The sequence below is a fragment of the Penicillium solitum genome, assembly GCF_028829755.1.
Source record: "Penicillium solitum strain IBT 25940 chromosome Unknown utg000004l_segment0_segment0, whole genome shotgun sequence".
Lineage (NCBI taxonomy): Eukaryota > Fungi > Ascomycota > Eurotiomycetes > Eurotiales > Aspergillaceae > Penicillium > Penicillium solitum.
This window is the reverse complement of record NW_027072124.1, coordinates 2855945-2877700: the sequence shown is the minus strand read 5'-3', so window position 1 is coordinate 2877700 and position 21756 is coordinate 2855945. Positions and strand designations below refer to the sequence as shown.

Genomic DNA, 21756 nt, shown 5'->3' with positions numbered 1-21756 from the left:
CCAAGTGATGAGAGAGGGTTACGTAACTTGATTTGATGACTTCTGTTCTGATAGTGACCTCGGGATCAAGACTCACCATCGCACTGGAAACTCGTGTTTCAAAATTTCCGAGCACTACCATCGAATTGGGAATTCAACAGAAGTCGTGTTAGTTTGATATAACGCCCTGGGATATTTTGGAATCCACGACTAATATAATTGCGCAGTGAGCTCCTAGACCAAGCAATTAAAATATTTGACCGGCACCAGTGCTACCTTGGGGAGAAGGGGCGATCATACTTCTTAAAGAGTGTTGTGATGGAGCAACAAGGGCAAAGGAAAAGTTCGCAATCGTGTCTTCAGGAGGCACGCACTATCTACAACTCCCTGAGCAGTGTTCCTTCTGAGCCAGCCTTAAAGCTGAAGGACTTTGATATACATGTCCATGTGTGGGGACGCTAATTATTCCCAACAGTTTCCTTGAAGTGTAGTAAAGCCCGTTGATGATAGGCTAGACTCTCGTCAAGAAGACCCTGACTATGTCGAACATTTCCCAAGCCATATAAAACCCGACCAGTACTGCATGCCAGTTAGTATGCTTCTTCGTGCTATTGAATTGAGTTTAAAAATACACACATCATAGACTGGCGATCATTAGGACCAAATAGGTCCTCCCTTTCCTTGAGCGCGGTTTTTAGCTTTTCAGAAGCCTCTTCTTGGCGGTCCATAAGCCAATACGCTAAAGCAAGATTTGTCAAGGCCAGACTCCTAGCTGATTTGACCTTTTCAACATCAACAAGTCGTTCCGCTTCTGTTAACGCTTGCTTGAGCCATACAATGGAGTTCTCGAATTCTCCCTTCATCATGAAGCTCATTCCTACATTGAAGAACGAACTCGTGAGTCTGGAATCTTTGACGTCCTTCTGGCCTTCGTGTTCATTCTTCAACATTTTATTGTATGTGAGAAAATGACTCTTGGCTGTATCAGCATCATTGTATTCTGTTGTCGCACCGGCAAGATTGTTGTGAATCTCGGCGAGCAGGGCGATTTCCTTATCATGTTTTTCTGTTTGATGGCTCTTATTGATGATGATGTGTTCGATGTTTTCCTGCGATATTCGGTAGCATTCCATCGCCTCGGGTGTGTAACCTCGTTCTTGAAAATACCTAGAAAGATGTTTAACACTGTGTTGATATCAGGATATGATTCAATTAGTTGCCAATGAAGATCATCAGCTTGCCTTTCTACAAGCAATTTGGCCCACAGAAGACGGGGATGAGTAAGGAAGTTCGTGCACCGCACTAAACTCGACTAACCTTTAAGTACAGTAATTTTGAACAAGTTCCTGCTGCTGGTAATGGCTATCGTTCGCATGGAATAGCTGTCCCTGCGAGATCTTACACGCAAAATGTCATTGCTCCAGATTCCATGGTTGAAGAAAAGCTGACGCCTTTGTAAGTATTGGACAGATTGGAGATTGCGTCAACACACCAGCTGGCACTGCTATCATCCATCAAACCTGTGCTAACTTTTATGTCTATATTTAGTCCACTTCACGGTATGAGAGTTGCCATCAAAGACAATTACCACATCAGCGGTACAAAGACATCCATCGGCAACCGTGCGTACTACGAGGCGTATTCAGTTCGAAATGACACAGCAGACGTGGTGATGAGACTGCTGAATGCTGGTGTTCATGTCGTGGGGAAGGTACATCTAAGTTCTTTTGCTATGATGGAGCACCCCATGCAAAGTGTAGACTACCAAGCACCATTCAATCCGCGAGGTGATGGCTATCTGATCACAGGGGGGAGTAGCGGTGCAAGTGCTGCGGCTGTTGCTACTTATGACTGGTTGGACTTTTCCATTTGCAGTGATAGTAGGTCTAATCTTGATTCCGCTAGTACTTTAGAATCCAGTTTACACATTACGCAGCTACGGGTAGTGCTCGAATCCCTGCGTTTCAGGTGGGAGTCTTTAGCTTTCGTCCATCGACCAATTCTATCTCCGGTAAGGGTTTAGTTAAAGCTTGGCCAGCATTTGACACTCCTGCATGGATGGGCAGGGATCTTGGGATCTTCCCTCACATCTTGCGTGCTCTGCATCCTCCCGAGTCAAAGGCTGAATTGGCGAGTGCATCTTCTGTCGAAATTCTATATCCTACGGATTTTATTCCCAAGAATAGCCCCAGCCAAGAGCAAGCGATGGATGACTTTATCAAAGACATGGTCAAATCTACAGAGTGTGCCCACAGAAGAATCTCTATCAAGGAAGACTGGGCAAAGGCATCCCCTGTAGGGGAGAAGGACTTGGAACAGTACCTTTACAATGTAGGTTGATAAAGGCGCCCGGTGAAATTCTCGCTAAAGCATGATAATAGACAACGCTTCATGGCTGGTATTACTCGGCCTATCACTCATTTGACGACTTTAGGCAAAGATACCGGGCAATTCGCGGCCATGCTCCATTGTGACCGAAGTCGTGAAATGGTACTGGTATGAATACGGCCTCATTCGATAATCGTGTCCAATACTTACTAGAAATAGGACTCTCGGAAGTCAAGTAACTTTACAGGAGCATGAGGAAATGATGAATCGGCTGTCAGTTTTCAAAGCCTGGTTTGTTGATTATTACATGAATGAATCGAAAACTACTATCATTGCTTTGCATATCGACAAAGTCCAACCAAGATATCGAAACCAATATCCCGGCAACAACAACCCAAATGTACCTGGTATTCGACCAACATTCCTTGCGGCGATATTAGGAGCTCTTGAGCTGGCTATCCCAAGTAAGTCCTCTTAGGTCTTTCTTTCAACTTTTTCTTTTGGATCGGCCTATACGTTGCACCCGGGGAATCCTCAATTTACTTAAATTGTCCAGTCTCTCAAATTCCTTATCACTCTGTTATTACGGGCGAAACAGAAGAACTACCCGTTGTAGTTTCCCTTGTGGGGCCTTCGGGGGACGACATGAACCTGCTCCAATGGTCACTGGGCGTCTTTCGAGCAAGTGGTCGCCCAACCACGGTCAAAACTGGCAAGACAGCTTTCTGATTATAGTTCAAATGGTCCCTTAGAATTCTAGTCAACTTTCTACTTTCTATTTTCTTACTGTCGGAAAGCCCTGTTCCTTTGTATTGAGAAACCAGGAGAGAGAGCAGGAAATATGATTATGCTGTGCTAATTGCTTCGGGGAATGAAGGAGAACGGAAGATAGTGTGCATGTTTAGCTCTTGGTATTGATACAACGCTTTGTGATCTGGGGATTGATTTTGGTCATGGGCAGGCAAAAAAAAAAAAGATTGCCTCTTAAACCAATGAACTCCACCTTGGCAATAGCTGACATGCATTGCTAGGTAAACTGGCCATGGATGAAAGGTGATCATCCAAAGTTGTTCAGTAACCCCCGATTCTCTGCCTGGTCTCTCCCCCGAATCTGCGAAATTGTCTTTCCAACTCTATCCCAAATAGGATATAGTGATGGCCCAGCTAGTTAAGGTTGAATACATCGGATGAGAGGTTGACTTTCGCTATGTTGAAGAAAGATCTCGGATCACCGAACATATTCAAAAGATTGCCCAAGACAACGGTTTTACCTACGCCTGTGTTCAGTAAGTCTATCTTGACTAAATTGCCATAAATGAGTGCTAGTAGCTAATAGACGGAAATCCAGAGACATGGTTATGAAATACCGTTACAGATCTCAAGGACCATGGATAGATGTTCAATTCAAGCGTCAGCACTGGGTTTTGGATGGGTTAGATAATTACGCGTTTACTAGATTGTGGTTTAATGAGGATGGAGACCTCGAAAGGGATCCGGAATTCTTCGTGGAAGGGGGAGCAATCTGACCACTCCGTGTACCTTGGAACTATTGAACGAGTTATTTGTTATTGAATATGAAGGGAAGCTTGAAAAGGTGTGCTCTCTAGGGCTGCTATTTAATTGCACTGGCGCGAGAAAGTACCCCCGCACTAGTTTCATTCCAGCCCCTCATCTTCTGATACGTATTTCCTTCCAGGAGTTCAAGTTTTCTTGGCCCCAATATTGTGTTAGATGACTCCACGAACATACGCTCCATCTCCCTCCACATTCGCTGAGGACCCAGATCGATACTGTGAGGGTGGACTCTATCCTCTCGTCATCGGCGATACCCTGAAATGTGGAAGATACCGAATCGTTCATAAGCTAGGATCAGGAAGTTCCGTCACCGTCTGGCTCGCTAGGGACACATCAGAAAACAAATATGTCTCTCTGAAAGTCCTATCTGCCATCACCTCTGCTGGTTATAAGGAGCTCCGAATCTTACAAGGCATCACCAACTCCAAAGTGAATCACAAAGGGCGCGATTTGGTTATACAGCTTCTAGACCACTTTACTATTTCTGGCCCTAATAGCCAGCATTTGGGCGTCGTGACCGCGGTAGCGGGTAGCCGCTTAGCTAGGAGGCCTGGTTTGCCTTACAACTCGTTGGAGTGGCCTCGTATCATTGGCCTCCAGATTGCAGAAGCTTTGGCGTATCTGCACCTTTTGGGCATCGCACATGGAGGTTAGTCTTAATCGAGTGGAGACTTGTGTTTCAGCGTTTAATTTCAACCCATATTGCTACACATCTAACATCCTCAACCAACTTTTACCATTCGACGAATGGACTAAAGAGGAGCTGTATGCCTGCTTAGGAAAACCTATCAAGCATTACGTACGTCGCTTGGACGGCCAACTGAGGGGAAATAATGCTCCCGAATACACAGTCGACCCCTGTAATATACTTTCCCTAGAAGCCCGTCTAGCCACAGAGCGAATTCTTCTCATCGATCTCGGCGCTGCCTTCTATCACCACGAGCCCCCCGACACCATTATCACACCAGTTCCCTACAAAGCGCCTGAGATCCTCTTCGGCGGTGAGCTTACATTCGCGGTTGATAAATGGGCATTTGGTTGTCTTCTCTACGAACTTTGCGCCGACCACAGTCTTTTCAAGTTGCTATTCGGATGGAACAACGATGCAATGAAGGACCAGGTGGCTATGCTTGGGAAACCTCCTGAGGGCCTCTGGAAAAACTGGGACTTCGAAAGAAGCCCAAGGTAGGCGTTTGAAAGTCAACCGGCTCTCCTTGAAGCAGCGCGTTAGAAACCTACAAAAGCCCCTCGTCGAACGAGGCTACAAAATGGGAGACAAAACGCCACTTCCATCAGATTTACAGAACATATATGACCTTTTTAAGAGTCTTTTGACTTACGACGCCAGCTCCCGCCTCTCATTTGAAGAAGTGCAGGCTCATCCGTTCTTTTGTTGACGTTTTATAGTCCATAGATATAGTATAAGAATCTCTCTAGTCACCTTTTGCAACTATAACTAATAACGAAAAAAAACCCCCATACAGCATGTGTATGACTGTGGTCACCTAGCGCTCACGGTTTGGGCATGGGCGGCTCGCCGCGCCATTCGGGGCGGATATTCACCCACGGATATTCTTCGCCTGAATATTCAGTTGTCGTCCAAAACCGGACGGTTAGGTGACTATGGTGATAATCTGGCCAAAGGAAACACCTCGAAGTTTCATCACAGCGTTTCGGGCCGACATTGGACCATTCTCATCACTTATTGCTGTCTTTGGAGTATGATTGACATTTGACTAACCATTTTAACTGCAAATTGTGCGCAGATCCCCCGCTCCGGAGTTTCAGGGACCAAGGGTCTGAGCACTTCGCGGCTTTTCTCTAGTGGGACCGTCGGCCAATTATCGGGGGGCTAACTGTATGAGGAGAGATCTTCAGCATGAATGCAATATAATAAAGGGAAATGACATCTGCAAAGGATTGGCAACCCGTGCCAAGGGCCATGGCAAGAAATGGTCAGGTCTTATAACCCGGCTGCGTAGAGTGAACGTCTTGGGAGATCCAGATATAAAATAAGGCGGGCTTCTTCTGTAATGGATACTCTAGTATAGTGTTCAACAATTTGAGACACTCCTTTTTCCTGAATCATGAAATTGTCCCACACCCTGACAGCTTTTCTGCTCCCTCTGATATGCACTGTATCAGCAGCGGATGTGAAAGCATGGAAGTCCCGCAATATTTATTTTGCCCTAACTGATCGCATTGCCCGTGGAAGCGATGATACAGGCGGAGATGCCTGTGGAAACCTTGGAAACTACTGTGGTGGAACTTTCCAAGGCTTGGAGTCTAAGCTTGACTATATTAAGGGGATGGGCTTTGATGCAATCTGGATCACCCCTGTTATTGCCAGTGAGTTTGAATAGTTCCTCATGTTGTTCTGTTCTCGGTGACGCAACTTATCTGATCGTGTTACCATTTCTGCAGATGCGCCGGGTGGATATCATGGATATTGGGCGCAGGATCTCTATAGCATCAACGAGAACTACGGCACTGCTGATGATCTCAAGAGCCTAGTTGATTCTGCTCATGAGAAGGCAAGTATAATCCATAATCCATAGAGTTCCTACGGTCCAAGTTATAAGGTACTAACCAGCTTCGAAAATAGGGAATCTATGTCATGGCAGACGTAGTTGCCAACCACATGGGAGGCCCCATCAGCGATAACAAGCCGGAGCCATTGAACCAGGATAGCTCCTACCATTCCGCCTGCACAATCGACTACTCAAGCCAGGATAGTGTTGAAAACTGTCGTATCGCAGACGACCTACCTGATGTGAACACAGAGAGTGCCGAGATCCGGGAGCTCTTCCAGAAATGGGTCAAATGGCTCGTTACGGAATACGGATTCGACGGCTTACGCATCGATACCGTCAAGCACGTCGAAAAGGACTTCTGGTCGGCCTTCTCCTCCGCTGCCGGGGTTTACACCATCGGCGAAGTATGGGACGGCGACCCAGATTACCTTGCCGGATACGCAAAGGATATGGACGGTCTGCTCAACTACGCAGTTTACTATCCCGTGAACAACTTTTACCAGCAAAAGGGTTCTTCTCAGGACATAGTTGACATGCACGATAAAATCGATACCGCTTTCCCTGATCCTAGTGCCCTGGGCACGTTCATAGACAATCACGACAATGCGCGTTGGCTGAGCGTAAAGAACGACAAGTCACTTTTGGCAAACGCACTCGCCTACGTGATTCTGGCCCGGGGCATCCCCATTGTCTACTACGGCACGGAACAGGGATACGCGGGCGGTAACGACCCCGCAAACCGCGAGGACCTGTGGCGCAGCAAATTCAGCACCGACGCAGACTTGTACAAGACCATTTCCTTGCTATCTGCGGCGAGAAAGGCTGCTGGTGGCCTGGCTGACAACGACCATGTCCATTTGTACGTCGCGGAGTCGGCATACGCGTGGAGCAGGGCGGGTGGAGACCTCATTGTCCTTACGTCCAACGGTGGGTCTGGGTCCGAGGCTGAGCACTGCTTCGACTCTAAAAAGCCTGGTGGGACATGGAAGAGTACCCTTGGAGAGGGGACAGTCACCGCCGATGAAGGCGGCAAAGTCTGCGTCTCTATCTCTAATGGTGAACCTGAGGTGCTGGTTGCGAGCACTTAACTGAGACTAGTTCTCTCTAGTCGCGTCCTCATAACTGCCTAGTTGCTGTGAGTTTGGGTTTTTTTTCTATTCAGTTACGCGATAGTCACTATCATGTTGTCAAGCCTGCTCCCGATCAACAATATGGTTCTATCGGTGCAACGGCATTCTGTTTGGGATATTCTTGTTATCTTTCATTTCTCTATTTTATGTGGTTACATAAATCGAAGATTCTATTTAGCTGAAGGCTGGGTCAATGTATGCCAGTTATATCTTAATTTCCGCTTGCATCTGGAGACCTATTCGGTTTAGAAGCAGTTGACTGTTCCAAAGAGGCGTATAAACATTAAAGCGGGCCTATCTCGGCGCTGACAAATCGGCCTCTGTTATCGCTGTATTATGACTTTCTACTGGTCATATAAAGTTCAAATTTAAAATGTAGATTCACAGTAGCTATACTAGTATATGTTTTTAACTTTGGGTGAGATAGGGCGAGATATCCCGGAAAGTGTTAATGTTGATATTATAATATTAGATACATATTTGGGATTTATACGGGAGTACCACCACTTTCTAGAGAACCTCTGTAATTTGTAGATTTCTAAATAAATGCGTTTCCTACCCTATTCCTGCAGTTTGATAACTTACCTATGTGAAGAGAGCGCTTTTCTTGGCGGCGGTGCGTCCGGTCTATTCGCGGTGGATGTTAAACCGATCGGCAAGATGTGAATTTGGAAAGAAAAGAAGATATTGTATTGTGGTACAGAGAGTGGGGAACATGTGCTATAAACTTCTAGATCTATCTCGATTAGAGAGTGGAATGTATACCGGCTTGCTCCGAGTATGTGGCAGGCTAAGCGATAGAGCTATAAGGGAAAGGTGTCCCAGTGCATCCGAACGTTCTATCACCCAACCTTTTCCCTTTCGCCTTCACTTTGTTGAGTATCTTCTAAAGACGGAGTACTAGGTTTCCCCGGCCTCTGCAGGGCTACCAGCACGAATCCCAGCAGGGCAAAGGCCATCGCTCCCCACCATGTGTCGCGAAGAGCCAGTTCATACAGGCCCAAAATCTGTTCCTTGGTTGTTCCATGGAAGGACTGCATGAATTCATTGCTGGCTCGAATGTAGGCACCTCCCCCTTCCAACAAGGGGCGCAGCTCCTGTGGCACCCGGCCCAGATTACGATTCACGCTCTGGTCGAAGATAATGGACGGAATGGTCATGCCCCATACTAGAGCAAAACTGCGCAGGAAATTGAAGAGGGCTGTAACGGCCATCATGTCTTCCGGGTTAAACTGACCCTGGACATTGGGGAGTAGAGTAGCCAGGAGCAGCCCGTTACCTCCGGCCACGATTATCTGCAGCACGACGTGCACGGCGATCAAGGAGGAGTCTGTGAGAATAGTGAAGCATCCCAGACCAATCGAGATCATCGCAAAGGCGAGCAGGCTATTCAGGACAGCCCATGAGCGGGGGAGCTTAGATATAGCCACCCCGCCCACGATAGAGAAGACAACCATAGCCACAATTGTCGGCGTAAGGTCGAATCCGGCCTGCTGTGGAGACACCCCCAATACCGCTTGGAAATATATAGTCAAAAAGTAATTGATCCACATAATAAGCATGCTCTGAATGAAACTCTGGATCTGCAGAGAGACGGCAGGGCGATTTTGAAGCAGTCGTAATGGGATCAACGGGTAGGGGCAGAAATGTTCATAGACTCCAAATCCTACTAGACCACAGAATCCAAGGACCAGCGGAGCGATGACCCGTACCGAATTTCAGGGATACATCTTGCCCCCCATAGTTAACGGGAGGAGAATAGCGACTCTAGAGGCTGGAAGCAGCATGTTGCCCACCCAGTCAAACCGTCTGGCGGTGACTCGCAGCGATGTAGCGGCACTTCTCTGTTTGGTGGTACGACGAGCCAGAACGGGGAAAAGACACACAAGAGAGGCGCCGGCGAGAGCGAGATTGAGAAAAAAGATCCATCGCCAGGTGCTATGATCAACGATCACTCCGCCGATGATAGGGCCAAACACCAATCCCAGACAGGATGTGGCCATCACCATTCCTAGAATCTGGGGTCTCTGCTCTAGCGGCAACTGATCGCTTATTATGAGCTCTGCGATTAACGGGATAGCCCCGCCCCCAATGCCCTGGATGAGTCGTCCAGCGAGAATGAGTCCGAGGGAATTTGCGGCGCCAGCCATGGCACTGCCGACAGCGAGTACCACGATACTTCCCAGCATAAGAGGCTTGCGGCCAAAAGCCACAGCCAGCCAGCCCACCAAGGGTTGGAAAATGGCGGAGGCTAAGGTGTAGCAATTAACTACCCAAACATAGTCGGTGGTGTGCAAATCCCGCGCGATGGTTGGGAGAGCGGTTACCACGATGCTGCCCTCCATTGTCACGGCAAATCCGCTCATACACAACGTGACAACGAGCACCCAGATCTTCCATCCGAGCCCCGCTACCGAGGTGGGTTTGACATCGTTGGTCGGAGGGGAAGGCGGCGACTGGCTTTCCCCATTTGAGGTTTGCTTCTCTGATTGAATCTCGGATTGGGGCTGTTCTGACATGATTAAGAGGGAAGGAATCGATTCGCTGCCTCGTCTAAAATTGTGTCCACAGGTTGTGCGCAAGATGCTGCTCGAGACGCATAAATGGACCGGATCCAAAGTGCCGCAGGATGGGATTGTTGATGTTGTTGCAGAGCCGGATAGACCGAAAATGGACAGCAGGATGTTAGGAAGGAAAAGAAGAAAAAAGACTACATGATGGAACAAGAGAAAGACAGCTAGATAAAGAAACAGTGTAGCTCCTGCGGTGAAAATGACAGGGACCGGTCACCGATCCCTATAGCGATCCCTACACGTGCATATACGTGGGTAGGTCGGAGACATTATCGGAGACATTCTGGTAGCCTTGTAAGATTAGGCAGGAAAGTTAACTTATTAAAGATCGGGTGACCTGCTAATAGTGCCGATTCCTACCTAGTCCCAGGCACGATACCTACCTACCTAGGTAGGTAGCGAGCTATCCATGGATGTATACTAGACTCCCGCGGGAAGGAACCTTAACCAAAGTGGGGCTCAGGGAGTTCTGTGATCGCATTAGCCAATGAAACTCTGAGGTTAGATCTATCCATGGATAAGTCTCCGATGTCCCAAGGTGGTATCTACGGGTTTCGCGGTTGTTTCAATGGGTGGCCTCCTTTCTTCGTAGGCATTCCTTTTATATACTGGAAATTTACTAAAATGTTCCATAGTAGAAGTGGACAAAAACCATATAGGTCATTGATAGGTGTCGAATATCATGATTGAATATATGGTAGAAATATAGGGTATTTATAGATTCCAAGGACCCCACCTACGCTGTTACCTGGGCACTTCTGACTACGGGGCTTCAAGTGTGCCGCCCCCACTCTAGTGGATTTATCCAAGCAAGTAGGTGGATGCTTTTTCTCCTAGGGCTTGCTGTCAACCCAGTCTATTTAAGTGACAGTATGCAATGGGGTTCTGTTACTACACATGTAGTCAGTACCCCCCTTTGTGCAGTAATACAGTATCGTATGTAGTCAGAAAGACGCCCTCAGTGCGGCGATCTCCTTCTACTTCCATATAGGTCATAGCGGGGCCTTTATGGCTGGCCGAAGAAGGACAAGAGGAAACATTCCTCTATATGATTTAGTTTCAGGTTATGCTTGGAAAACTTTCTAATTCTGATTGTCTACCGGTTGCTCTGGTTTAGTACAATTGAACACGGTGCAGTATGGGTCCGGACGATGAGACTCTCATGAGAGATGATAGCCCGCCTAGAACTGCTCATGCATCGAACTATTTTCCTTTGCTGAAAGGAATGTGGATGTTTTCTCGATCAACATGGTGAATCTGAAAGTGTTGGCTCTTTCGAAGGCCCCCCTTTCACCCATTTAATGTCGACAGCATGCAGAGCCAGATTACTATCCGTTCGTAAATCTCGACCTTTTGTGTCGTGCCCAACAGGCTACACAGTAGATTGTTCATCACACACCGATGGATTTCAACATAGTTAGCACGTGCTGCTCGAAAAACACCTTGGGACGTTCAGGATGCCAAAACACTCTGCGTAGCTCTGGTTAATTTCACGGAACTATCGGCCTCAATAGCTGTAGCTGCGAACTGGATGAATGAGACTTACCAACTGGTCTTTAACTCTACTTTGTAGCTATCAAGAGGATAGCTCTATTGGCGATTGGACAGGGCTGTCAAGGCTAACCTGATTCGCAGTCAGCGGGCACGCAATCTTTGGGTACCCCGCGCGCGATAAAACAACCTTGGGAGATGCCTGCGCACTTCGATTTCCCTTTACCATCTCTTCTTTCAACAATATTTATATAGAATTTGTGGATACTTTGCCATTTTGCCCCGTTCTTCACATTTTATATAAATATATTCTTTTGGTCAGAATGGGCTCAGCCGCTTCTAAGCCCGTACCACTCAACGAGAAGGCTTCTTCGGCTGAAAGAGAGCCAGCGAGGACTGACATGACTGAGCAAGCATCATGGGAATCATGTATGCCAAAGGATAACGGGTTCTCCTTTTCTCCCTGATATCTGTAGCTGACGGGATCACAGCCCTACCGCCTTACCGGACCCAGGAACGAGTCATATCTCTGACACTTCCTCGCGTAAATGATTGGAACCAGACTCTGCTAAGCAATCCAAAGGTGTGAACCACGTCACACTATTATCAGCACGAATAGACTCTATTTACTAACGACAGCCCACACCGGGCAAGCGAGATAGAACCGCCTGGCGATCTCAAGTTTCGCAGACCACTCTTTTGCAGACATCCTCATCAATCACAACGCCCTTAAACTCGACCAGCACATCTTTAACCTGACTGTACCGGTGGAAGGCACACCCATCACGAACCAGCGGTCTTCCGGACGCTGCTGGATCTTCGCCGCGACCAATATCTTCCGACTGCCGCTGATCAAAGCCTACCAACTGAAAGACTTCGAGCTCAGTCAGGCGTATCTTTTCTATTGGGACAAGATCGAGAAAGCGAATTGGTTCTTCGAGCAGATCATCGCTACCGCCCATGAGGATCTCTCTAGCCGATTGGTACAGAAACTATGCCAAGATCCGGTCTCTGATGGTGGCCAATGGGATATGGTAGTCAACCTGGTGCAGAAATACGGATTGGTTCCGCACACGCTCTATCCGGATGCCTATCACGCGCAGAATAGTGCGAAGATGAACTGGCTCCTTACCACCAAACTGCGAGACCAGGCCTTCGTCCTTCGTGAATTGGCAGCTAAAGACCCACGCTCACTAGCCGGTGCGAAGGAGCAATTTCTGCAGGAAATCCACTCGCTGGTTACTCTCCTTTTGGGACCCCCGCCGAGCCCGGACAAAAAGTTTGTCTGGCAATTCTCAGACGCTAATGGAACAGCTCGTGATGTGCAATTGACCCCCTTGGAATTCGCTCAGCAAGCCTTCCGGCCTCGATCGATCTCTCGAGGCCATCCAACTGTCAGCACAGGGCGGTTGTTTAGTCTGGTTAACGATCCGCGACACAAATTCAACCGGCTGCTGACCATTGAGAGACTCGGGAACGTGGTAGAAGGAAGACCTATCACGTATGTTAATGTAGAAATACATACGCTCAAGAATGCAATCATCGCGATGCTCAGAGCTGGATATCCAGTCTTTTTTGGCTGCGACGTGGGCAAGTTCTACGATCGCGACCGTGGAGTCTTGGACACCGACCTCACCGATCTCGCGCTCGGATTCAATATAAAGTTGAGTATGAGCAAGGCCCAGCGGGTTGCTATTGGGGCCTCCTCGATGACCCACGCCATGGTCATCACGGGTGTGCATCTAGAGGGCGACCGGCCAGTTCGATGGCGCGTGGAGAATTCTTGGGGCGAGGAGGTTGGGAAGGATGGGTGGTTTGTTATGACCGATCGATGGATGGATGAGTATACCTTCCAGGCCGTTGTTGACTTCAACTTCGTCTCGGCCGAAGTACAAGCTATCCTGGAGCAAAGTCCGAAGGTTTTGCCTCGGTGGGATCCTATGGGGGTGCTTGCCTGAGGGCGATAACACATTTCAAGTCAAATGCAATCATCAATAGAGCAAGTCATCTGGTCGAATCCGACCCTAAAATCACCAAGATATGTATCAGCATTTGTCCGCCGTGTCCTGCCGCTCGAAGGCTGAGCACACCGTACCACTAGCTGATAGTTTGATAATAACATTAATATTGCCCCTTTCGCACCTTCGACCGGCAGGTCTTCGGGTGGTTCGACCGTTAGCTTACGGCATTACATAGGTAACATGGTTACCAAGTATTGAATAGCGAGCTTGGGGTATTGTTAGGGAAATAAACGAGTGGCTAAGGGCCTTTACTTTCTGGTGTGTCGGGACTATGCCCTCTACTCTATGCTATTGCTTGCTTATCGTTTGAAAACCTCTAGAGCTTCTGTGATTGAGTGTAGGCCGGCTTGCCTCGCTTAAACCTTAAGACTAGCTCCTTTAGCACTATTATCCAACCCTTGCTTGGACTGCTTGAATCTTCTGAACAGCAATCTCTTCCGAATATCTCTTTTCACTTTGCAATATATCGATTTCCCATCTATGGAGGCGTTTGCTTGGCAGGTACGAGTCAGTCAAATTACTGACCTCTTCGGGATTTCTAGTCAGCGGTACACAGGGGTCCGTAGGTCGCACCACCCTTCACTTCTTCCCATCCCTCATTTCCAACACATCGCCAGCACCAAAACACGCCTTCAGGGTCATACTTGTGCTTTACAGACTTGAGCCAATTGTAGTTCTCTCCAAACCAATTCTCCTTCCATTGGGGATCAAATCCATCAGCTTCATTCAGATACGTTCCCATGCCGGGGGTCAGATCCTCCATTGCCTTTAGCTTTTTGTAGGTAGCCTTGTTCTTGACTTCCTGAACTCCTTGGGAGCCTGCATTGAGAGGATAGAGATCGACATGCGTCAAGAGAGCATAGGTCTTGCGCCATGCTGGGTTGACGGATGTGAAGGGTTCATGGTGAAGGACTTGTCCACCACCATCGAGAGACAGCGAAAGTCCAGATCCAGAGGGACGGGCCCCTGGGCCTCTCTCGATAAACAAAGTCGAAAGCATACTCGATAAGCTTTCCTGCTGGGAGACAAGTGACTTCTTGTCGAAGAATCGAGAGATCATGAGGAGGTTATCTCCAGCCTGGGCTGCGTGACTTTTGGAGCCGAAGTATCCTTGGAACGTCGGGTAATGACTGAAGGAAGAGGAGACGTAAAGGGTTGTCTCATTGTACGGAAGCAGATCGCCCACGAGGTGCTGGTTCACAAACTTCTTAGTGCTCTCAATGGTGCTAGAAGAGTTGTTGTCAAGGAACATGATGAAGGTGTGCGTGTAGAGAATCTCCCCGTTCATATTGAGCAACTCCGCGATACCTCCGAACCCTCGGTCCGAAAGAATAGAATATTTCGACAATGCGTTGCCTGTGGCATTCACAAGATCGCTCAAATTGCCCTTAGTTGGAGTCATGAGTAAAGTATGCGCGAGAACTGGGCGCGTAGGGTGTGCTTTGATTGTAGCGGATACGACAACACCGTAAGTACCACCACCTCCTCCACGCAGGGCAGTGAATAAGTCAGGATATTGGCATGGGTTTGCCTTTACAACATTTCCTGATGCCAAGACGACTGTGTATTCGAGGACTTGATCGGTCGCCAATCCAAAGGCGTGGCTAGTCGGGCCATGACCGGCGCCCTGAATATATCCTCCAATAACCCCAACAGTCTGTGTTATTGTTAGCCTGTCTGCTAGCCAGGGCTTAATATAGATGGATTCTTACGCTATCATCACCTCCAACAGCGATAGAGTTGTGCTTGGCTGCAAAGTCATACACGTCTCCCCAAATATATCCACCACCGACAGTGATGGCACCTCCAGTCCAATTTGAGGGACAAGAATGATTCGACGGAGTATAACGGCTTTGGTAAGATAGCCCGTCCTGGATGTATTTGATCCAAATCATCAAACTACCATATCCTTGAGACCTGGCAATAGAACGTTAGCACATGATGCACCCTCCAAATCGACAGGAACCAAATTTTCGTACCTTTGGACGATGTCGTGACCGGTATTTTTAATTACAAGCCGTACATTGTTTTCTTTGGCGAATTTTATGCCTGTTGAGACATCGCTTGCTTTGGTTGCATTGATAGTGTATACTGGAACGGCACCCAGTTGGCAGAGAGGGTAAGCGGCGATCGAGGCATTGATTGGAGGACAGGTCACAGCAACTGGATAAGTATATCCGACGGGTTGTGCCTCTTGGAACTTTGAACTCGTCCATTCCTGGCTAATATCTTGACATAGCTCTGCATCCTGGCCCGGACCGGGATAACATGGTTGAGCAATGGGCTGATTAGCTATAAGTTGACCGTCAACGGATACATTAAGAGTATTCCATTTAGAAAAAGAAGGCCAACATTCGTCAGTTGGGGTCTATTTAGATCCTGTCAGTTTCCAAGACGTGATAACTCAAGTTGTAAATACATACGCATTTACAAGTAGCAAAAGCGGACTGCGCTCCAGCAAGGAGCAAAAGACACTTGAAGAACATGATTGATGAGCGTGTTGAACCATCAACTACAGTATGGAATCCATGACTTATATATAATTTCCTTTTCCATGCCTTATGGTTCAGCTACTACCAGAGCCGATAGTAAGATGCGCAATTATTTTTCCGCTCTCCGCCAACGATAGTTAACGCCACGAGCTTAGCACAATCAGTGGAGCAGGCAAAGCGGAAGGTGGAGTTTTCATGTACGGATGCGGTTTGGGCTGACTTGATTCTTACACATGATGTCATAAAAGCTTAATGCCTGGGGCTGTGGGAGTGCGCAACGAGCGCGCAATAGAAGCCGCATTATGGGGCATCATGGGGGCCAACTCTATTATTTCAAATCACGGGTCCCTCGGCATTCCAATAATTTTCCCTAGAGCAGCTCATCGTAGATTTCCTGCCTCCTATGGTGAGGCAAGTTCAAATAATACGTATTAGTCCATTTAACGAGAATACTAAAGATGGAGAGGGAAAAAGAAAGAAATGAGCAAGATCGGAGAGATTAAATAACAGGCCCTGCACCAATCAACAAATCACATAACCATAGCAAATGGACCAAGGCAAACAATATACATGCAATGTTACACCTCCCTTGTAGACCCCTCCCTTGTATGAATTGCTTTTGAAACAAACATAGTGAAAGCAAGACTTTCCTTTATTTAGCACCACTCTTCCGTTCTACGCTGGCTGATTTATTCTCTGACATTATTCACGGATTTAGATCTCCTTGAGAATAGTTGAGTTTCTTCTTATCTTAGGGGCCTCGATGTAGCTACCTTGCTCAGGCAAGTGGAGAGATTTAACCACGTCTTGATGTTCTCCGGGGGACTTTCTACAACTGTACCAAGACCTGAAGGCAGTCTTGTTGATAAAGGTTGCTATATTATCTCAAGCAAGTTGTAGGTATATCAATGTCGACTCAAACCCCACTGCAGGTAGAGCTAAAACCCGTCACATTTGATCTCTGAGGCGGAATCCCGTTGAAAAGTATCGTTAACGCTCTTCATTTGAAACGGTGGTTTCGTTCTGCTGCATCATGCTTTCAAATTGAGCCTTTGACTTTTCGGCCTCTTCTTCGGTAGGCAGGTTGACAACCGCAAGGTATAACACGTCCTTCAAAAATACTTTCTTGAGGTGATGTTTTCCTGTGCTAGGGACTAGTCGGCCATCCTGCGAGTCCGCCGATTTACCAAAAAGACGATTGATCCCTAAGACTTCATTCCTCTTAGCAAGTAACTTGCCAGGACCTGGCAGAGGAACAAGACCGCCGGTGACGAGAGAAATCATCGACCCGCTGTTCACGGGATGATCTGGATCATTGAAGCGAGATTTCATTGGCTTTCGCTGCTCAGAAGGTATTACCATTGGCGACCCAGGGTGTTTTGCTTCCTATTTTTCTCGTTAGCATGTTATACCAAGACTGGGGATAATAACACACATAAAACACCATCGCCCTTCTATCCATATAGTCATTGACCCACTCTCCGGCCCCTTTAAACTTTTCGGAAATTCCTTGTGATTGCTCTTCTGTGTATCCCCCTGCGGCAATCCGATCCAACTGGGGGTAGATTAGGCTCGCAGTTTCCGGCAATTCTAGCTCCGAAGTTGTCTCGCCGCTCTCCACTCGGATGTTGTCAAGTTTCTTTCCAAAGTTCGACCTGTTGACATCAGGGTTGCTCCATTTCATGGCTGCCTGATTTAGGTCTACTTTGTCCTTTTTAAAGATGCTTTTCTTGACCGAGCTGGTGGCTTTGCCCAGTGGTCCCTGTTTTGCAGTATCATCTGGTTTGAATGCAATCACCATGACAAATAGCCCGCGAGGCATGAACAAATCACGGTTGACCATCTCAAGAAAGGTATTTGCACGAGTTCGCTTTTGTAATTCGCGAGCAGTGCCGGCAACCACAGAGAGAACCATGCCTACAGCCATAGCGGCCGGGAATGGGAGAGATGATGTGATTTGAGCGGCGATGAAAATTACTTCAATCCAAGCAGAGGCCTATATAAAGTGTGAGTGTTTGGAAGCTCGGGGAAATGGTAGCTTGTACGTACATGATTAACGACATCCAGGTATTCCAAGAATTGTAAGAAGACTTCTTGGTCGATACCGCAGTCCCGGAGGATGGGGGCATATGCGCGTACGAATCCGCGGTCTTTGTTCCTAGGACGGCGCTGAGGAATAATGACAGGACATGGAAGTCGTCGTAGATTTTCGGGAGGGGGCCCCGCCATCTCAACCAGCTCACGAGCCAATGCTTCCCTCTGCTTGACCTTTCTTTCCTCTTCGTCCTCTGTCTCATCGTATGAATCGGTCAGAGTATCGTCATATGGAAGCGCATACAAGTCTTCGCTGGAATTCGGCTGTCTCAACGACTCGATCATATCATCAAGCTGCCACGACAACTCGTCCTGGTTGGCATCAGTCACATAATGTGACCAAGAGTCCGATCCGACATCAGCCGTGACTGTCTGCCCCTGAGGGACAGTGTAATTCTCTGGATGGTCAGATGACCACGGCGGAAAAGTGCTGCCCGTGGCAACTTGCTTGGCAGAGTCGGGGTTCTCGAGGTTTTCTAGAGAGGAATCGCGGGGAGGGAACGCTTTAGGTTGATCGTTCGACAAGGATCGATCTCTGGCTGCATGGATTGCTTCTGAGGCAAAGCCAAGACCCGTTCGAAGGGCTTTGACAAGGAAAACCATGTTGACTTGCCCTTCTTGTAGATGTAGTAGGGTGGGAAGGGTAGAATGGAAAGGAAGCCGTCCTGACATCAGAATGTCCAATTTATCTACTTGTCAAAGTCCCCATTTACTTTTTGATTCGTCACTTACCAAAATTCACTAAATTTAAAATACCTCCAAATAACCAATTTTTTGCCCGTCTAAGCACAGAGGTTGGGATGGATCGGCGGTTTGCAGGTAGGGCTAAAACGATCCTACGTTATCATTGCCAAAAACAACATACTCCATATGCCCAATATGGATAATAAGCCAACTATTAGTCGTAAAATCTATTTGTGATCTGCCCACATGGGAATAGGAGAGTATGTCGGATGAGACTTGGGTTGTGGCATTTTCGCTTTAGAAAATTGCGCTCGATGCGCATTTTCTTATCGTGGGATCGACGACGCCCCCACGGAAACATTTGTCAGTTGCGCGCTCGTTGCGCACTCGTTGCGCACTACTTCTCCACCGAGGAGAGTCAGAATTGACCTACAGATAGTCACCCGGTGGATATGGATATCAGCTTGCTTTACTCATCTGTACCCAAAAATGTTTGAATCCGGTGCCCATAATTCTCTTGTTAACACAATCATGCTACAGCGGGAATTTGAATTCTATGCTGTGCTACATAGAAACAAGAATTCAATGATTATGCAAATGAATTTTTTATAGAAATGAGATACTCCCAGGATCAACATCAGTGTTCAGGCCTTCAATCCAGTCATAAAGTTCCAGTGGATTGGGAGGCGGGTTAAATCCTCCAAGATAGGGCCACATATTCCATGCTTCAGTTGACGTATTCGAGGCAAAGAAAGTGCCTTCACTCATATCGGAGTACATAGGCGAAAGGCCCACTCCCGCCTGTCTCTCCTCTTCGTTCTGACACTCCTGTCTCACAATTCGCCTCGAAAGGTTTTCTTTCGCCGTTTTCATCACCTCACAAAAGCCCGATATTATTTTACTGCCCACGGCATAGACGCAGCCATTAGCAAAGGCCACGTCAGTTGATGTCCACGGTGCGGCAACAATAGAATCAAATCGCTGTGCGCATATGGTAAACAACTCGAGCTGTTTCTCAAACTCGGAATTCAATCGTCCAAAACACTTCAAGTGCACGAGATTGTTTTCAACAACATTTTTGCAATGTGTGAGAACCTCAAGAGCAAGATGTTGAAGTGGAGGACGAAAGCTTGTACCGGCAAGCCTCAAATCCATGCATCTGATGAACATCTCCAAAAGTGTTCTTAGCCTTTCAGGAAACTTGGCTCCAAGCTGACTCAATGCCATAGCAAAGGGTTCTGCTGCGCCGGCGACCATATCCTCTCTGCTTCCTCTGACTTGATCACTGATTTGAATTGCTTCATGGCTCTCAATCTCGTGTTCCCATTTCAGTCCGCCTTCCAAAGACCTTACTTTGAGGACTGAGGCATACAAAAGCCCCAGGCCCCATATCCTAACGATAATAGAATTGAACCTTAGCTCTAAGATCGAGTGAGCAGCCTCTATCTCTTGCGAATCAAAAATGCCCGATGATTTCTCCAATAAGATGTCACTTGTTTTGAGTTGGTCAACACATCTCCTCTCAGCCTCTTCAATTTCCCCAAACAGAAATCCGGGGTTGTTCCATCTTTCTTTCAAATTCGCCACAGCATTCAACAGAATGCAGACTGACGTGGCCCAATTTATGTGGAAGATAGTTCTTGGTGAGCACTGCCGATGTTTCAAAACATTTTGGTACACATCGACAAGTGGCGTCATCTTCGCAAGAGCTTGTCGTAAAGAATGATGTGATTTTGCAAGGTAACCATCCAGGAATGTGTCATGATGCAATAGCTGTAAGCGCTCTACCGTTCGATTAAAGGCAAAATCGAATTGGGCACCATCCACAATATACAACTCACATGGAAGTGTACCTCCTTGTGCCGAATTTTCTTCAAGTCGTTCTGTCATTCTCTGAGCTAAATGAACAAATATTTCAGACTTAATGGCACGATGGAAGACTCTTTGTGTCGTAGCCAAAGCTGTGGGTTTGTAGTCTGCTAAAAAAAGGCAAACCACGACCGTGTCATGGTGCGTTGGTGGCGAAAATATAAATTCTTGACCGACAAATGCCACAGCAAGACGTAGACTCGGTTTCAAAGCGGGGTACCTTTTGGCTAAGGAGTCGTCAATGTCTAGACCAGTCAAGCAGAGCAGTGCGAAGAGCAGCTTGGTTGCAGAATTGATCGATGTAAAGTCATTCGAGAGTAAGCGGCTTCTAAGTTCTACCAAATTTGGCATTGAAGGATGAAAAAAGTGATGCCAAGTCAAACTATACTAGCTAATTAGGCAAGGTGAGAGATGTCGGATCATGTGGACTCACCTCTTTTCAAGCGACCCCGCAGTGTCATTATCAACGAGCTCTGTAAGAGATGCGTCCCAACGCGAAGGGAGTTGAACTATATCACTCCCAAATGCTTGATCTTTGGACAAGATTGATGAAAGAAAAAAATGGGGCTCTATCATCGATTTGAAACGCTCTTCTTTGGTCGGACGCGGAGCTAATTTTGTTCCCAACTCCTTCTGCCAATCGGGACCAACCTCCGCTGCATCGGAGAATAGATGATCTTGGATATCCACACTGGAAAGCGAAGAAGTGATAAGCCCGTTAGCTCTGTCGGATTCTGCCGACATTACGGTATCATTCTCTTGAGCCGCCATGCCACAACGGCGCTTCGCTGCAGGGCGTCCTAAAATAGTACGCTCAACAATGCATTCCAGGTTCAGATTGCGACATCGTTCACAAGACTTTTCTTGAGGTTGCGGGACACCCAACGGACCGAGATCACCCCGGTTCTGCATGACGCATTTAATCTTTCTTGACCGACAGCCGCGACATATTGTGCGGGCATAGCTTCCCCTTGGACCTCGCTCGG

At 47.4% G+C, this 21756-nt stretch overlaps 10 protein-coding genes across 10 annotated transcripts; 4 read left to right on the top strand and 6 right to left on the bottom strand.

The window, feature by feature from the left end:
- Nucleotides 1-437: 437 nt before the first annotated feature.
- Nucleotides 438-1112, bottom strand: N7455_007083 (tetratricopeptide repeat protein; the record flags this gene model as incomplete). Its single annotated transcript, XM_040961317.2, has 2 exons — nucleotides 438-558; nucleotides 616-1112. 2 exons carry the CDS (start codon nucleotides 1110-1112, stop codon nucleotides 438-440), a joined length of 618 nt encoding a protein of 205 aa, XP_040808222.1.
- Nucleotides 1113-1182: 70 nt separating this feature from the next.
- N7455_007082 (uncharacterized protein) lies at nucleotides 1183-3036 on the top strand (the record flags this gene model as incomplete). Its single annotated transcript, XM_040961309.2, has 7 exons — nucleotides 1183-1259; nucleotides 1309-1434; nucleotides 1528-1859; nucleotides 1916-2310; nucleotides 2414-2475; nucleotides 2527-2771; nucleotides 2864-3036. 7 exons carry the CDS (start codon nucleotides 1183-1185, stop codon nucleotides 3034-3036), a joined length of 1410 nt encoding a protein of 469 aa, XP_040808228.2.
- Nucleotides 3037-4038: 1002 nt separating this feature from the next.
- On the top strand, nucleotides 4039-5071 carry N7455_007081 (uncharacterized protein; the record flags this gene model as incomplete). Its single annotated transcript, XM_065605524.1, has 2 exons — nucleotides 4039-4531; nucleotides 4566-5071. 2 exons carry the CDS (start codon nucleotides 4039-4041, stop codon nucleotides 5069-5071), a joined length of 999 nt encoding a protein of 332 aa, XP_065461378.1.
- An 898-nt stretch (nucleotides 5072-5969) lies between these two features.
- On the top strand, nucleotides 5970-7504 carry N7455_007080 (uncharacterized protein; the record flags this gene model as incomplete). Its single annotated transcript, XM_065605523.1, has 3 exons — nucleotides 5970-6231; nucleotides 6307-6416; nucleotides 6488-7504. 3 exons carry the CDS (start codon nucleotides 5970-5972, stop codon nucleotides 7502-7504), a joined length of 1389 nt encoding a protein of 462 aa, XP_065461377.1.
- An 884-nt stretch (nucleotides 7505-8388) lies between these two features.
- N7455_007079 (uncharacterized protein) lies at nucleotides 8389-9003 on the bottom strand (the record flags this gene model as incomplete). Its single annotated transcript, XM_040961336.2, has 1 exon — nucleotides 8389-9003. One exon carries the CDS (start codon nucleotides 9001-9003, stop codon nucleotides 8389-8391), a length of 615 nt encoding a protein of 204 aa, XP_040808237.2.
- Nucleotides 9004-9264: 261 nt separating this feature from the next.
- N7455_007078 (uncharacterized protein) lies at nucleotides 9265-10065 on the bottom strand (the record flags this gene model as incomplete). Its single annotated transcript, XM_040961310.2, has 1 exon — nucleotides 9265-10065. One exon carries the CDS (start codon nucleotides 10063-10065, stop codon nucleotides 9265-9267), a length of 801 nt encoding a protein of 266 aa, XP_040808239.2.
- A 1789-nt stretch (nucleotides 10066-11854) lies between these two features.
- N7455_007077 (C1 family peptidase) lies at nucleotides 11855-13585 on the top strand. The gene is made up of 3 exons (XM_040961347.2): nucleotides 11855-12039; nucleotides 12102-12193; nucleotides 12273-13585. The coding sequence occupies exons 1-3, from the start codon at nucleotides 11934-11936 to the stop codon at nucleotides 13566-13568; spliced, it is 1494 nt and encodes a 497-aa protein (XP_040808209.2). The 5' UTR covers nucleotides 11855-11933; the 3' UTR covers nucleotides 13569-13585.
- Nucleotides 13586-14169: 584 nt separating this feature from the next.
- Nucleotides 14170-16117, bottom strand: N7455_007076 (FAD-dependent oxidoreductase; the record flags this gene model as incomplete). Its single annotated transcript, XM_065605522.1, has 4 exons — nucleotides 14170-15288; nucleotides 15344-15548; nucleotides 15611-15999; nucleotides 16055-16117. The coding sequence occupies 4 exons, from the start codon at nucleotides 16115-16117 to the stop codon at nucleotides 14170-14172; spliced, it is 1776 nt and encodes a 591-aa protein (XP_065461376.1).
- Nucleotides 16118-17113: 996 nt separating this feature from the next.
- Nucleotides 17114-18820, bottom strand: N7455_007075 (uncharacterized protein; the record flags this gene model as incomplete). The annotated part of the gene is made up of 3 exons (XM_040961326.2): nucleotides 17114-17509; nucleotides 17559-18119; nucleotides 18173-18820. 3 exons carry the CDS (start codon nucleotides 18818-18820, stop codon nucleotides 17114-17116), a joined length of 1605 nt encoding a protein of 534 aa, XP_040808217.2.
- Nucleotides 18821-19507: 687 nt separating this feature from the next.
- Nucleotides 19508-21682, bottom strand: N7455_007074 (uncharacterized protein; the record flags this gene model as incomplete). Its single annotated transcript, XM_065605521.1, has 2 exons — nucleotides 19508-21098; nucleotides 21204-21682. 2 exons carry the CDS (start codon nucleotides 21680-21682, stop codon nucleotides 19508-19510), a joined length of 2070 nt encoding a protein of 689 aa, XP_065461375.1.
- Nucleotides 21683-21756: the final 74 nt, after the last annotated feature.